Here is a 13,312-nt window from a genome sequence, read left to right as displayed (position 1 = left end):
GATCTACAAGGAAACAGCCTTTATAAAAGAGAAACTGTGAGGTGTTCTTCAGTAGACACACAAAGAAAATGGATTAGTGATTAAGGATTGAAGCTTTAACTCCAGTTGTATATCAAACACTTATTTTAAATCCCATGAATTTTATCTTGTTGACACCGCATTTATTTCACAACTTTCGGGCAATTTATGTGAAAAAAATATTCTTATTTATAGCCACCCGCTGTTTAAGTAGAGTTGTCAGAGAGGGATCCATCTAAAATCCAGCTTAATGCCTCTCTGACCCCACATGCCCACTCTTTCCAAAGTTGAGTGTCTCAATTCATTTACACTACTCTGAGTAACTGCTTTAAATAATATTTTATGGAAAGCAATATTTGTCTAGGCACAGGATGGATTTTGCAGAAGGACATTTAATTAAGTGCTTTAAAAGCATGGAACTGGTACTATTCATTTTTTTGCTACTTCAACATGAAAAAGGAGGCTTTTGGGGTTTCAGTTACCGGAACTGGGAATGACATGTAAGTCGGAAACCCATTACATTTAAGTAGGTGGAGAGACTCTAGCCAGGTTAGCAAAACCATTATGATAATGCATTATGCAATATTTTGAAGCGACAAAAACTGTGGCATCATATCCACAGATATAAGTTAGAAAGTACTGTGTGGACAACTGAGATGAGGTACTGCACTTAAAAATGTTTTTTGAGCTGTAAACTAAATTATATGACTACTGTGATTAAACACATCAATGCAGGGGTGAACATTGACGAGCAGCCATGTTGGAGCAGCCATTTTGCATTGTGATGTCAGGCTTTGTGAGGTTCTACTGTCTTTTCGAGACGGAAATCCAACTTCAGAGGACATTACAGTAGACATCCCCGACTGGACACTCAGAAATTCTGCCGAACGCAACACTGCTTATGTTTTGTTCTAATCAGATCATACAGTACACTGTAATGTGATATGCCCTCTGCAAGTTTTTTTTGTGCTGGATGTCCATGATTTAGGAACCCCAAAATTCCTGAGGCGTTCCCAGGCCAGTGTGGAGATATAATCTCTCCACTTAGTCCTGGGTCTTCCCTGAGGCCTCCTCCCAGCTGGACGTGCCTGGAACACCTCCCTAGGGAGGCACCCAGGCGGCATCCTTACTAGATGCCCGAACCATCTCAACTGGCTCCTTTCAACGCAAAGGAGCAGCGGCTCTACTCAAAGTTCCTCACGGATGGCTGAACTTCTCAGCCCTATCTCTAAGGGAGACTCCAGCCTTGTGGGACTCCAGTGTTTAGTGTAAAGTGAAACAGGTGTGGTTGTCTCACATACTGGGGTTTGTTGCTAAGGAAGTCAAGGATCCTGTTACAGAGAGAGGTGCTTATGCTAAGGTCATTTGTTGACCAGTTTAGAGGGGCTGAAATCAATGAATAACATTATACTTTTTCCCCCACATGCTTGTTTTATTCTAAATAGGTTCACCCATTAATAATTGATTCACAGAAATCAGTAGTGGAATTATATCAAGCTACTGACTTCTGTGAATCAATTATAAATGGCTGATCTGTATATAAATCTGACTTTTACTCTTTTAAATGTAGTTGGGCACGTATTTATTTCAGGCTTGTCTTGAAGGGAATTAAAAAGACTATGTGGTCCAGTATGGCCTTCAGTTCAGACTGACACATTTAAATAATTCATACCTGCACAGCATAGTTATTAACCCAAAAGCATTGCCCCTGTTTTTTTTTTGCTGGAGTTAACATTGCTGATTCTCTGTCAAGTAGGTCATAAGCTGAGTTGTTCACAGTTCCAAAGGGCACTGTTGTGAAAGCAGCCCAGGCTTTGCAAGATAACCAAATTGATACAGGAAAAGGGAAAACAAGTTGGATTTTTGTGCCCAACTGTACGATTACGAGCAGACGTTAAGTTAGAACAAAAAAACGTAGTCACTTGAGCTTGACTATGACTGCAGAAATCTGGGACGTTATTATTGTTGGTGCAGGACTATCTGGACTGACTGCAGCTCATTCGCTCAGAAAAAGGAATGCCGAGATGAGAATACTGATACTGGAAGGAAAAGGTTTGTGAAACTGAGTAGCTTGAAATGTGAAGTAATTCTATAGTTGATTATTTTAGCAATGAAATTGTTGAAAACTAAATTGCCTTTAACTAAATTGTGTTTGGTGTGCCACGCAGACCGGGTGGGAGGTCGCACAGTGTCCAGTGAAATACCTGCAGCCAATGGTGTTGATCGATGGGACTTTGGAGGGCAGTGGGTAGGAAGGTAAGGTTCTCTGAAAAAAATACTGGGATAACAAAGACAGGAGGAGGAGCAGGAACAAAGTGAATGTATGCTCATGATAGAAATTAGTTTTTGTTTATGATACTGAAAACCATGTCGTAGCAATTAAAATGCAGCAGAGTTGCACTGAGCCTCAAATCAGTGATTTTGGAGTGAGCTGTAAATTAAGTCAGTCAGGTATTTCACCTTTTTCATTATGTAGTGCCCAAGACCTTTAAGGAAATCATTATAGCAAAACATTTTGAATTAAGTTAGACAAGCAAGCTTCACCTGACAATGGTTCTGAGTTTGAACCTGCTGACTGCATGCAATTTAGGATTGAGTCCAACCAAGGATAAATGGGCGAAGATAGACGATGATCACATACTGATACACTATTTTGAGGGGATTTTGAGTCTTAAGAGTAGGGTTCCCATAGTTGTCAATTCATCAAAACATCTTAAATTATGTATATATGTGCATATGCATCACTTTTGTTTGATTTACATACAGTAATGACTTGAAATAATATATTTTGACAACTAGAGGTGACCACTCATTCAAAACAACAAAAGTATCTCCCAAAGAGGTTAGCTTAGATGCTGCAATAGCATCAGTTTCATCGGAACCAGAAATTATTTCTTATTTAAAGGAAGAGAATGGCTCTCAAGTCTTTTCTTGATGGAAAATATGTTTCCTCTCTTCTCCTGATTGACTTTGGCGAGACTCTGATAGACAAATGGTTCATCCAATCAACTGCTAGGTATGTTTTGTGAGTGCATGCCCTTTCTCAAAACAGTTTACAATGAGGCCTTCTCAGATGGATCTGTGTAACAAACCATCTGACGAGTCACCTTAGGTAACCAGAGCTCATGTGGAAAGCATGTTACCAAGGGTCATACTCATAATAGCTTTAAATTAAAATACAACTGCCAGACAACCTTCTTACACCCACATAACTGGTTTGAACTGTTTTCAATTGGTTTTGCCAACAGCTTCTTTGTTAGGGTCAATTTTTCTTTTTTTTTACATAGGTTTAACATTATTGTTGTTTTTGAACATGGTTGTTGATCACATTATGGTGCACGCAATATGATTATGGGATTTTTGATGGACTTCACATGTAACCCCACAGGTTTTATGTAAATTATATCATGAAATTTCCCATGTGCAACCTACATGTTTCACATGTGTTCAACATATTTAATGTCATTGAAACGTTCAGTTTCACATGGGCAAAATGTGGTTCATGTGGTCACGTGATCATGTGTTTTTGCACGTGTTTTACATGCAAACCCTGAAAACTTTGTAAACATAATCATCATAAAATGGCTTCCTTTCTCTTCCAGCACCCAAACACACATCTTGGAGCTCATAAAGGAGCTGGGCTTTGAGACCTTCCCACAATTCAATATTGGCAAGAAGGTTCACCACATGGGAGGGCTATATGCCAAAGTTCGCACCTACAGAACCAGTATCCCCGCTCTATCCCCATTGGTGCTAATGGACCTCACCCAGCTCCTGTGGAAGGTGAGGCAACAGACATACAAAGCTTTATTCTGTCATTCCAACTATTCAATCAGAACAGTACTCCCCAACATTTAGAAATTACCGCTAAGGATCAACAATAACCATAACACTCAGTGGACAAATGTGATACAAAGCTGATTAGCGGTTTAGTTAATTCCTTGTTGCATGTGGACCCAGAATAAACTGATATGCTGTACAGTTTATGAGCAGATATACAGTATTTCTGTAGAGGCCACTTTTTACAACCGTGTATTTCTATAATCAGCTTTACATTTCCTTACCATGCTGGAAATCAATAGGAAGTCCCAAATGGATGTGTTAATGGTATTTAGATATATTGTATAATGCAGTGAGCTTTTGGATTGATAGTACAAGAGTGCTTACTCTATTACAATTTGCTGCCCAGCATAAGTGCTTAGAGTAACAGTGGGTAGTAGAAAATGTGTGGGGAAAGCCCTGTCAAAATCATGTTTGACAGCCTCAAACTATTTTTTGTTTTTATCTGTATCAATGGGACACTTTTGCTTCACAGTGGTAAAGCATCATGTGTGGGTGTGGTTTGGTGACTGTACTCTGCACTCAGATTGACAGATTATGTGCCACAGTATGCATCGAGGATCCTTCAAGGACCCCCAACGCTGTTCAACTAGACAGTATGACCCTGCACTCTTACATTGAGCATAATGCTTGGACTGCAGGTAAGGGTTATTTTCCTAGATTGAGCATTCTGACTCCCAAAGTGGCTGATGCGATACAGTGTACCTTACACAGTATTTTAAGAAGCAAGGCTGTAGCCATGCCAGCAATCCTTTGAGGCTGTGATGTGATTAAAAAAGATGAATAATAGTTGAGGTTCAAAGATTGTCTCTGCTCTTTAACAGTCATGGTAACTAATGGCAGTTGTTCATATATGGTTGTAGAGGTTATAATGCTAAAAAGTTAGTTTAACGTATAGATTGATACTCATGCCTAGATTTTTATGCCTTACCAAATACACTGCATTACCAGATTTATTGTCTGCAGACTAAAAAAAGCATAAACATCTAGTGGTTAGCTATCTAATTATATACAACTAGCCAGGAGACTGTCATTCTATGAGAATGCATTTAATTACTTTATGTGTGAGAGCTACATTATGTATAATTTATCCCAGAACTAAAGGAGGAGATGGGAGTTTGTAGCAGGTCTGTCTTTGGCATGGAGCCATCCCAGATGTCCTTCCTATTCTTCCTCATGTATGCTGCAGCAGCGGGAGGGATACTGCCACTGCTGGAGAACACTCCCGGTTCTGCTCAAGAGCTCAAGATAAAGGTACACAGCTAATATCCTTCCTCAGACTGCGTATACTGCAACTGTGTAAAATATGGACAAAGTCTCTTCGACATCACCCATAGGTTTTTGAAGGGTCAAAATGAAGCTCAAAATGGGCGTCTCCTGCTGTCTCCAGCCTTTCTGCTCCCAGGTTATCCAGAAATGGGCAAGAAGCTGGAGAGCTATTGAGCCAAGGCGAAATAAGCCTGGCTTAAAACTCACAGCTAGTGAAAGCTAACCAGCTAGGCTAAGAAGCTAGTTAGATATCTTTGAAGGAAGGAAAAGCGTCGGTGGCAGGCTGGAACCTATTCTAAGTGGTTGTTGTTGTGGAAATGGATTTCTTCAATAAAGATCAACAAAAGGATCAGCTTTTTCTCCTTGGTTTATTTTGACAAAGTGTTTTCCTCTGCAGACAAAAATACGTTCACCCCTGCTTCCTCAATAGGCTCAGAGTTTAGCAGAAATTACTCCGAGCCCACTGGTGCTCAGCCTTTTACAGGAAGAGACAGAACGAGCCAAGCCTTGGTTGGGTGACGTATTTTGACCAAACAAAACATGCCTCATACATTCCAATTCTGAACATTCTGAACTTCTCTCATCACAAGGTCTCTAACACAGGGTCCACATGCACAAATATGCCATTATATCAGCATGAGGCAGTTATTTGCGTTATCCATTAAAAAGGTAAGACAGAGGAGACACTGAATTGCGTTTGACCGGACAAAACTATGATTATGAATTACAAATATCCAAAATTCCCACAACATTGTATACACTTGGGTCTTTAATTCTGTGGGAAACACTTCACCTAACACATGTCTAACAAACAATTTGAAGCAAATCAATTCACCTGAATTTAGATTACAGATTATATTTAGATTACTTTGATGCAGCGACACAGTGGTGTCCAGCCCCCCCGCGACCTAGATAGGGACAAGCGGTTGAAGATGAATGAATGAATGATGATGCATCCGCAATAAGACAATATAATAAAAATACTTATTATTGTTATATAGTTGTTTAGATTAAACCATGCACATATTTATGGTATTGACACTGATAAACATCAGTCCACGGGAGGCTGACATTACGTTACGTTGCTATAAACAGCACTCTGCAAGATTATTATCTTGAATATGACTGTTAAGAAATAATAGTGCTCACATATAAATAAAATAATATAGAAATTTCACTCACTTCAAAACTGTCCTTGGAAACGGAACGCCAAGCCAGAAATCTCAGGGTTATTATGGATTTGGATCTACATTTCGACTGCCACATCAGATCAGTAACAAAATCGGCCTACTATTACCTTAAAAACATAGCAGAGACTAATCTGTTAAAGGTTCCCAGAGTAAATACAAAGCATTGGAAAGCAGCATTCAGTTACTATACAACAAACAGCTGGAATTAACTTCCTGAGGATTTAAGACTTGCTCCAACTATGACTACTTTTAAGACAAAAACTTAAAACATTTATGTTATATTTGGCTTTCTTCTAAATCTTAACTCAATTGCACATACAACTTTGCAATTCTTAAATTCTTTCAAATTTCTATATTTTATTATTTTATTTTGACTGTCATTTATTTGTATGACATTGTTATGTGAAGTGCATTGAGTCCGCCTTGTGTGTGAAATGTGCTATATAAATAGCGTTGCCTTGCTTCGTTTTGACTGTACAGTTGGGCATTTTAACATGGGGCTCAATAGGGATCTGCTTTGTTTTGAAGACCACAAGATGGTGGTCATTCTAAACAATACGCTACAAAGCAACCACTCATCAAAGTCTGCACATCTGGTTCAAGCCCTGTCCCAGTAAACACATTACTGTACCTGTCTGTTTTCTAGATGTGTCATCGACTGGCACAGTTTGAGCACTTGGAGCTGAGGACTTCTATTGGATTTTCCTGTTTTGAGTTCCCGCAGCATGATAGTTTTGGTTCCATATTGTTCTATTTTTGGTCTGTTGCTTCTAAACCTTTCTTCTCCTCAGAGTGGTCTAATGTAAGGGCTTTTCTAGTTACAAACTTGTGTAATAGCACATTTCCTTCCCCTGTTTCATCTGCAGCAATTTTCTGGCGGGATCTTAGCAACTGTAGATCATAAAGTGTAAAAGCTTACGGATGTACAATTCACATCTGCAATATTTTATTTTATTTTTATGTTCCTCAAAAGACATTTTGAATCAATATTTTTTATCTGAAATTTTAAATTAAAGTCACTACTCTTTTAGTTGTGTGTGGTATGTTCTTCATACTTTAAACTCAAGCTTACATTTGGCTTTTATCTGGTCCTGATTTTAGGATTTTTACATATGGTTTCTCTCATTAAAAAAAGCCAAACTGAACGGATGTATGAACAGTGTTCTGAGTCACTTCTGTCCACAATAACCAGGATTTTTAAAATTTTTAATTTAAATTTCTAATTGCTTGAGCACTGCAAACAAAATGTGTTATTGCATTGGGGTGTCAGAATACGTCTCTGACACATGATAATTGGCACTCACACAACTGAATTATCTGCATGGCTGGCAGGAAACCACTAGGGGTTTGTCCATCCATGGGTATCAATGGATTTAAAATGCAGTATTTGTCTTTCCACAGGGAGGCCCCCAACAGCTTTCCCAGTGTCTGGCAGAACGTGTTGGGTGGAAGAACATCCGGCTGGGTTCTGCTGTGACGGCCATATGGCAGGTAGAGTACAGTAACAGCTCACTCAGGGATTGATGAGGCGCGACACAGAGATAACAGCTTCCTCATTGGGGAAACAGGCCGTCTCCTGTGAAGGCACTGGCTGTTCTGCCTGACTGTCTCCCCCACGCACAGATGAGAAACCAAGAAGCTCCATGCACTAAGTTTAGAGAAATCACTCAATAAAATGTTTATTTAGTATTTATCTATTTATAGATTGTCAGAGTACAGAATATTGTCCTTCCTGATACTGATTCTATACCAGGACTTGCATATCGGCCGATACAATTTCCAATATGATGATGTTGTATTTTATTATTTTTATTATTATTATTATTATTTTTAACAGCTGCATACTACTTACACTGTATACTAAATCTATGAATAAATAACACTACCACAGTGGACATTTAAGATTTTAAATAGGACAATAACAGTATAAAAAAAGCTGTGCAACAGTATCTGAAATCGGCAACACTTGTGCCACCCCTGGAAACTGAGGGCTTGCACACTGTACACATCACTGTATTACTGGTTAATTTTGCAGTGTAAAACCAGAAATCGATTGTTCTTTGACACTTTAAAAACAACAGTTGCCATTAGCAGCACAGCAGTAAAGAAGAATCGATTTTTGGGAAAAGTGCTGTTTCATTCAGGTGAAACTACTTTAAAGTTGATTTTTTTGGGGGGCTAAACTATGTGGTTTCAGAACGGTGCAAAGACTTGCATACTCGCCAGTACCCAATCCAGCATTGTACGCGGCATCAGTTTCACATATTGGTATTTATTGGTTATTGGAGCAGCTCTACCTAACATGCTCCAAAGTAGATACGATCAGTTGATCTACAGAAGATTATTGACAACAATTCGTATAAACAACTTGTCATGTATGTCATATATAAAGCCTTTATAAAGATTTAGCCTTTAGGTGCTTTCTGGTAGCTATATATCAAGGATTTACTATAGCTTGGTTCTGGACCTTTGTTGGGACAAAATAATAATTATGATACTTTATGAGAGCTGAAACAATTAGTTGATCAATAAGTTATTGAATCAACAGAAAATTAATCAAAAGTAAAGTTAATATCTTTGGATTTTAGTTGGGTAATGCAACTGTTTCAAGAGAGCACCTTGTATTCTATGAAATTGTGTTGTGGCATGTTTTTTGATAGACCAAATGATTAATTCATTTTATTATTCAAGAAAATAATAAATAATCATTAATTGCTGCCCTCCTCCTGAATACACTACAATAATAGTAAGAATAAGAAGGAGGAAAAAGTGTCACAGATTCACAGGAGGATACCCTGTGCCAGCATGCATTTTCTGATAGGCAGGACCCACCCTTGACATTTTGCCAGTCTGTCACAGTGCTAAAACATGTTGACAGACAAACACACTCACATTCACAGCTACAGGCAATTTAGAGTTCCCAGATTCCCTAAGCTGGACATGAAAACACATAGGAAACCCACACTAGCACAGGGAGCACACAAACTTCACACAGTCGGCCCGGCGGGCTTCACACCCAGGTCCTTCTTGCCGCAAGGATATAGTGCCATGCACATACAAATCAAAAAATATGAAATATTTTGGCTTCCTAGAGAATTGGAGGACAGCTTGTCCAATTTCGAGAAGCTGGGACACATTTTAATTTGAAAAAGCCAACAGTTTCTGCTCTAAAGGGCGAAGGGTAGTAACAGTGATGCTGGACAATATGAACTAATTACAGAGAGGTGTCAGCTTTTTAATGCCTTGTGAATAATATATATATATATATTTCCATAATCCTAAAGTTACTAGGGATTCAGTCAAAGAATTCCTAATTTTCAGCATCCAAAAATATCTAGCTGTTTTACTGACTTCAGAGGATAAGAGCTTTCCATGTGATGTTCTGTGGTGGGTGACTTTTAATTATCACCAGAGGCTCAAGTTTAGTGCATGTGAGACCAAGGGAGCTAGCAAACAAGAGCTCTGTGGTGATTCCCAAACCGAGTGATATACAGTAGAATGCCATTTAACCACATCATTTATAGCACAGCATAAATTACTACAATTTTTCCTTCTCTTTGCATATTGTAAGAATGGACATCCATAAAAATACAAGACACAATAGAAATAAATCAGTTTTATTTATATTGTTTTATTGTTCAGTACATGATTAATGAACTTGGTAGAGTGTCTGAATATCTACTATATGGTATTTAATGATGCTTGTTATGAATTAAGTTAAAGGCCCAAGGGTTATGTATATACATATAAAACATCTGCATTAATTGTATATGGAAAGACAGAATTTGGCTCCATAGACCTAATATTATAGCCAATGTAATTTCAAATATGCACAGTTAGACTGAAAATGTGGGATCATCTACTGGAAAGAAGTAAAGTAATTAAGTTACCGTTAAAATAAAATGTGTCCAAAATCAGTCAGCAAATCACACTTGTACTGTAAATAGTTCTGCCACACCAGAGAGGATGTGCTTGCTTATTAAATAAAGCTGTATTTCTGTTTATGTGTTTGGACAGGATGCTGAGTGGGCCAGGGTGACAAGCACCACCAACACCTTCTTGTGCAGAGCTGTGATTGTCACCTGCCCCCCTCATTTGGCAGGTCAGTTGCGTCTCCCACCTCTGTTGACTCGCTAAATGAAATTGTCACTGATGCAGAGGGCAAATATCCTCCTCCTTCCCAGCTAAATGTGGCAAATGTCCACCCATGCAGATAAATCTTCGATTTCCCTAAATCTTTTCGGCACTTCTGTTGAAGTCAATTCCGTCTGAGGTCGGGCTATGGGCTGAGGAATAGTCTGGATTTTGAACTAGAGCAAGAGTTAAGGCCAAAGCTTTAACTGGGTGCTGATGTGTCATTCGTTATGGTCGGCAGTGGAAAGTTGAAAGTAACAGACCCAACATTACCGACTTATCTGCACTTGAGCTACCAAGGAGGGAAAAAGTGTTGCTGTTCACAAGAGCCAGTTTTAATTGAACCATCTAACGCTGCATTTACAAACTTTGATGACCACACATTACTGCAAATATAATGTGTTTTCTCTTGACCGTGTGGCCAGCCATGTGCTTTTGACATCATATTGTGCCGATGAGTTTGACGCCCAACCCCTTTCCCTTCAGATAATAAAGATTCTGCATTCCAACATTCTCCCTCAACTACAGGGTGAAATAATGGTGACTTGATGTTGATTTAATTTTTACAGTTTGGCTGGTGCTAGTCACGTGTAGGACACTAAGACTGCAGTTGTTGGTGCCAAAGCTGGAGCCAGGGCTATTTTTTGCCAAGTTTGGTAGGGGCCTAAGCTAAATCTGAAGCTGGGGCTTACACTGGGTCTGTGCCTGTTTGTACTAAGCTGGCAACAGATCTGTCACTCAAAGCCTCATACTCAGAGCCATGGACCATTGCCAGGATCCTTAATGAGACAGGTTTGGAGCAGTGTTGAATTATGCAGCATGGATTGCTCCGGCTCGAATGCCACAGTGCCACGCTCTGGCCTTAAATCAGTGTAGGGAGATTGACAGGGACTTTCAAAAGCCAACGTTAGGCCAGTGATTGAGAGGTCACCTCTCCCAAAAGGAGTCAGTGATAAATAAAATGTATGATTGCTGTTTGAAGTCATCTGTGTGACTCGTTTTAAATTTTCCTTAAGTGGGTAAACCTGAGCAGCTTTCCAAGTTAGTGGGGAGTAAAGGAGAGAGCTTAAATGATGATAGTGACTCTAGATGATTTTTCCATTGTGAAGTGCCAAGGGTTGTTCACAATATGCATAACTCATAATCTCATTTGGCTCTTCTTTTACAGATGTTTTAGAAACAAACATTTGTAAAAGAATCGCCAAATTGGGAATTACTAGAATTTCTAATTTACTCTCAAGTCACGCTTTTGAATGAATGAATGAATGGGTAGATGGATGAATGAACAAAGAAAACTTAAAACTCTCTGGGGCCAAGAGATGCTTGGCATAAAAAGACACCCAGCACTGAATATACACACACACACACACACACACACACACACACACACACACACACACACACACACACACACACACACACACACACACACACACACACACACACACACACACACACACACACACACACACACACACACACACACACACACACAAATGCTGGATATGAGCTGTGTGCTCCCCAATATATCATGTTTGTCCTGTTCTTGGCTCCTGGATTTATCTCCCCATTCATCCATCCATCTTTTATAATGAGTTCCGTCAGGTATTTTTTTTCACCTTTTTTTGTTGCCACTTCTCTCACTCACTTCAGTGATTTATGAACTGTTTGCTTTTGCTGCATATGAGATTGCTAGGGATGAAAAGAATGAGCTTGTAAATGACAATTTTGAAGATGTGGTTGAAGTATGTGCATATAATCAAAGGTTCCCAAGTATAGTCATTCTGAGAATACATGGTAGAACAAATAAAAAATACTGATTAAGATTTCACAGCATACAGTTAGAGTATAATGCAATTAGGCATACAGTCACACATTCAGCGGGAGTTACAGAGAGGGCTCTGCAGTAACTAAATACACATTTTGTTTCAACATGTTATTCTGTCTTTTTTAGGTAGGGCAGTTTGTGTCAGAGCATGCCAACTGTGGCTGTATGCCGGCATACTGTATGTATCTGTGTGGGTATGTGCGAACATGTTTATTGTTAAATGGCTGAAGGTAAAGTTCTTGATTTCTCTTGCAAAAGTCCTACCTGACTAAAGGGGACTTCATCTGATTGCAAGTGAACTTGACAGGCAGCCAAGCAACACTATATCTGATGAAGCAATCTATCTTCTTGTGGAGGAGGAGCTCCTGTAACGACAGCAGGCTTGGGCAGCGGTGAGGAAACTATTACATCTGCCACTCACGTTTAAGTCCAGAGGCTTGTTTACACTAGTAGAAAAACAGGTAAGCAGAGCATTAGCATTGATTTGCAGAGTGACACTGTGAGCCAGGATTCCAGGCCAGTATCTGCTGGGCTGTGAATGAACCTAATGAAGCCTCATTTAGGGATTAAACGCGAAGTGGGAGCTGAGAGTGATTGTGAAGATAGCAAATGCAATGTGATTTTTATCTTGCTGAATTTAAACTCTGTGGAAATGAATGAAGCTATCTGTGAGTATTTTGCTTGATGAGCGATATAGCAAAGATGAGCAGGCAAATTTAGTACACGTGGCTTTGTAATGCCTTGTTCTGTGATGGAAAATGTTGAAATCTCACGGGACACACCATGGCCAATACTCTTTTCTTAAGCTTTTGTCATTTCTGTGTGGTGCCTGAAATTTATGGAATATTGAGGCAAATAGTGATATTGATATTTGAGAGTTAAAAAAAAGATAAAGACATACTGTCCAATTATTCATTTTCTAATGTCAATACAAATGTTGGCAAATCGAAGACTTGAAGATTTTTTTCACACATATGTACTCATTGTAAATATTGTTTCAGTACTGGTGGAAAGACTTTGAGGTCATTTAGAA

At 39.1% G+C, this 13,312-nt stretch overlaps 1 protein-coding gene across 1 annotated transcript in view; it reads left to right on the top strand.

The window, feature by feature from the left end:
- Positions 1-1,952: 1,952 nt before the first annotated feature.
- LOC310958952 (putative flavin-containing monoamine oxidase A) overlaps positions 1,953-13,312 on the top strand; it is a gene marked incomplete at both ends in the record, with an annotated part of 42,810 nt that continues 31,450 nt past the window's right edge. The window contains 7 exons of the mRNA XM_083930115.1: positions 1,953-2,070; positions 2,187-2,274; positions 3,621-3,801; positions 4,385-4,499; positions 4,955-5,112; positions 7,719-7,808; positions 10,335-10,419. Coding sequence (XP_083786241.1) covers positions 1,953-2,070; positions 2,187-2,274; positions 3,621-3,801; positions 4,385-4,499; positions 4,955-5,112; positions 7,719-7,808; positions 10,335-10,419 — 835 coding nt within the window. The remainder of the gene's footprint in view (positions 2,071-2,186; positions 2,275-3,620; positions 3,802-4,384; positions 4,500-4,954; positions 5,113-7,718; positions 7,809-10,334; positions 10,420-13,312) is intronic.

Source organism: Echiichthys vipera (genome assembly GCF_963691815.1).
Source record: "Echiichthys vipera genome assembly, chromosome: 16".
Classification (NCBI taxonomy): Eukaryota; Metazoa; Chordata; class Actinopteri; order Perciformes; family Trachinidae; genus Echiichthys; species Echiichthys vipera.
Note: the sequence above shows the minus strand (reverse complement) of the source record. Positions and strands in the feature narration are given on the sequence as shown.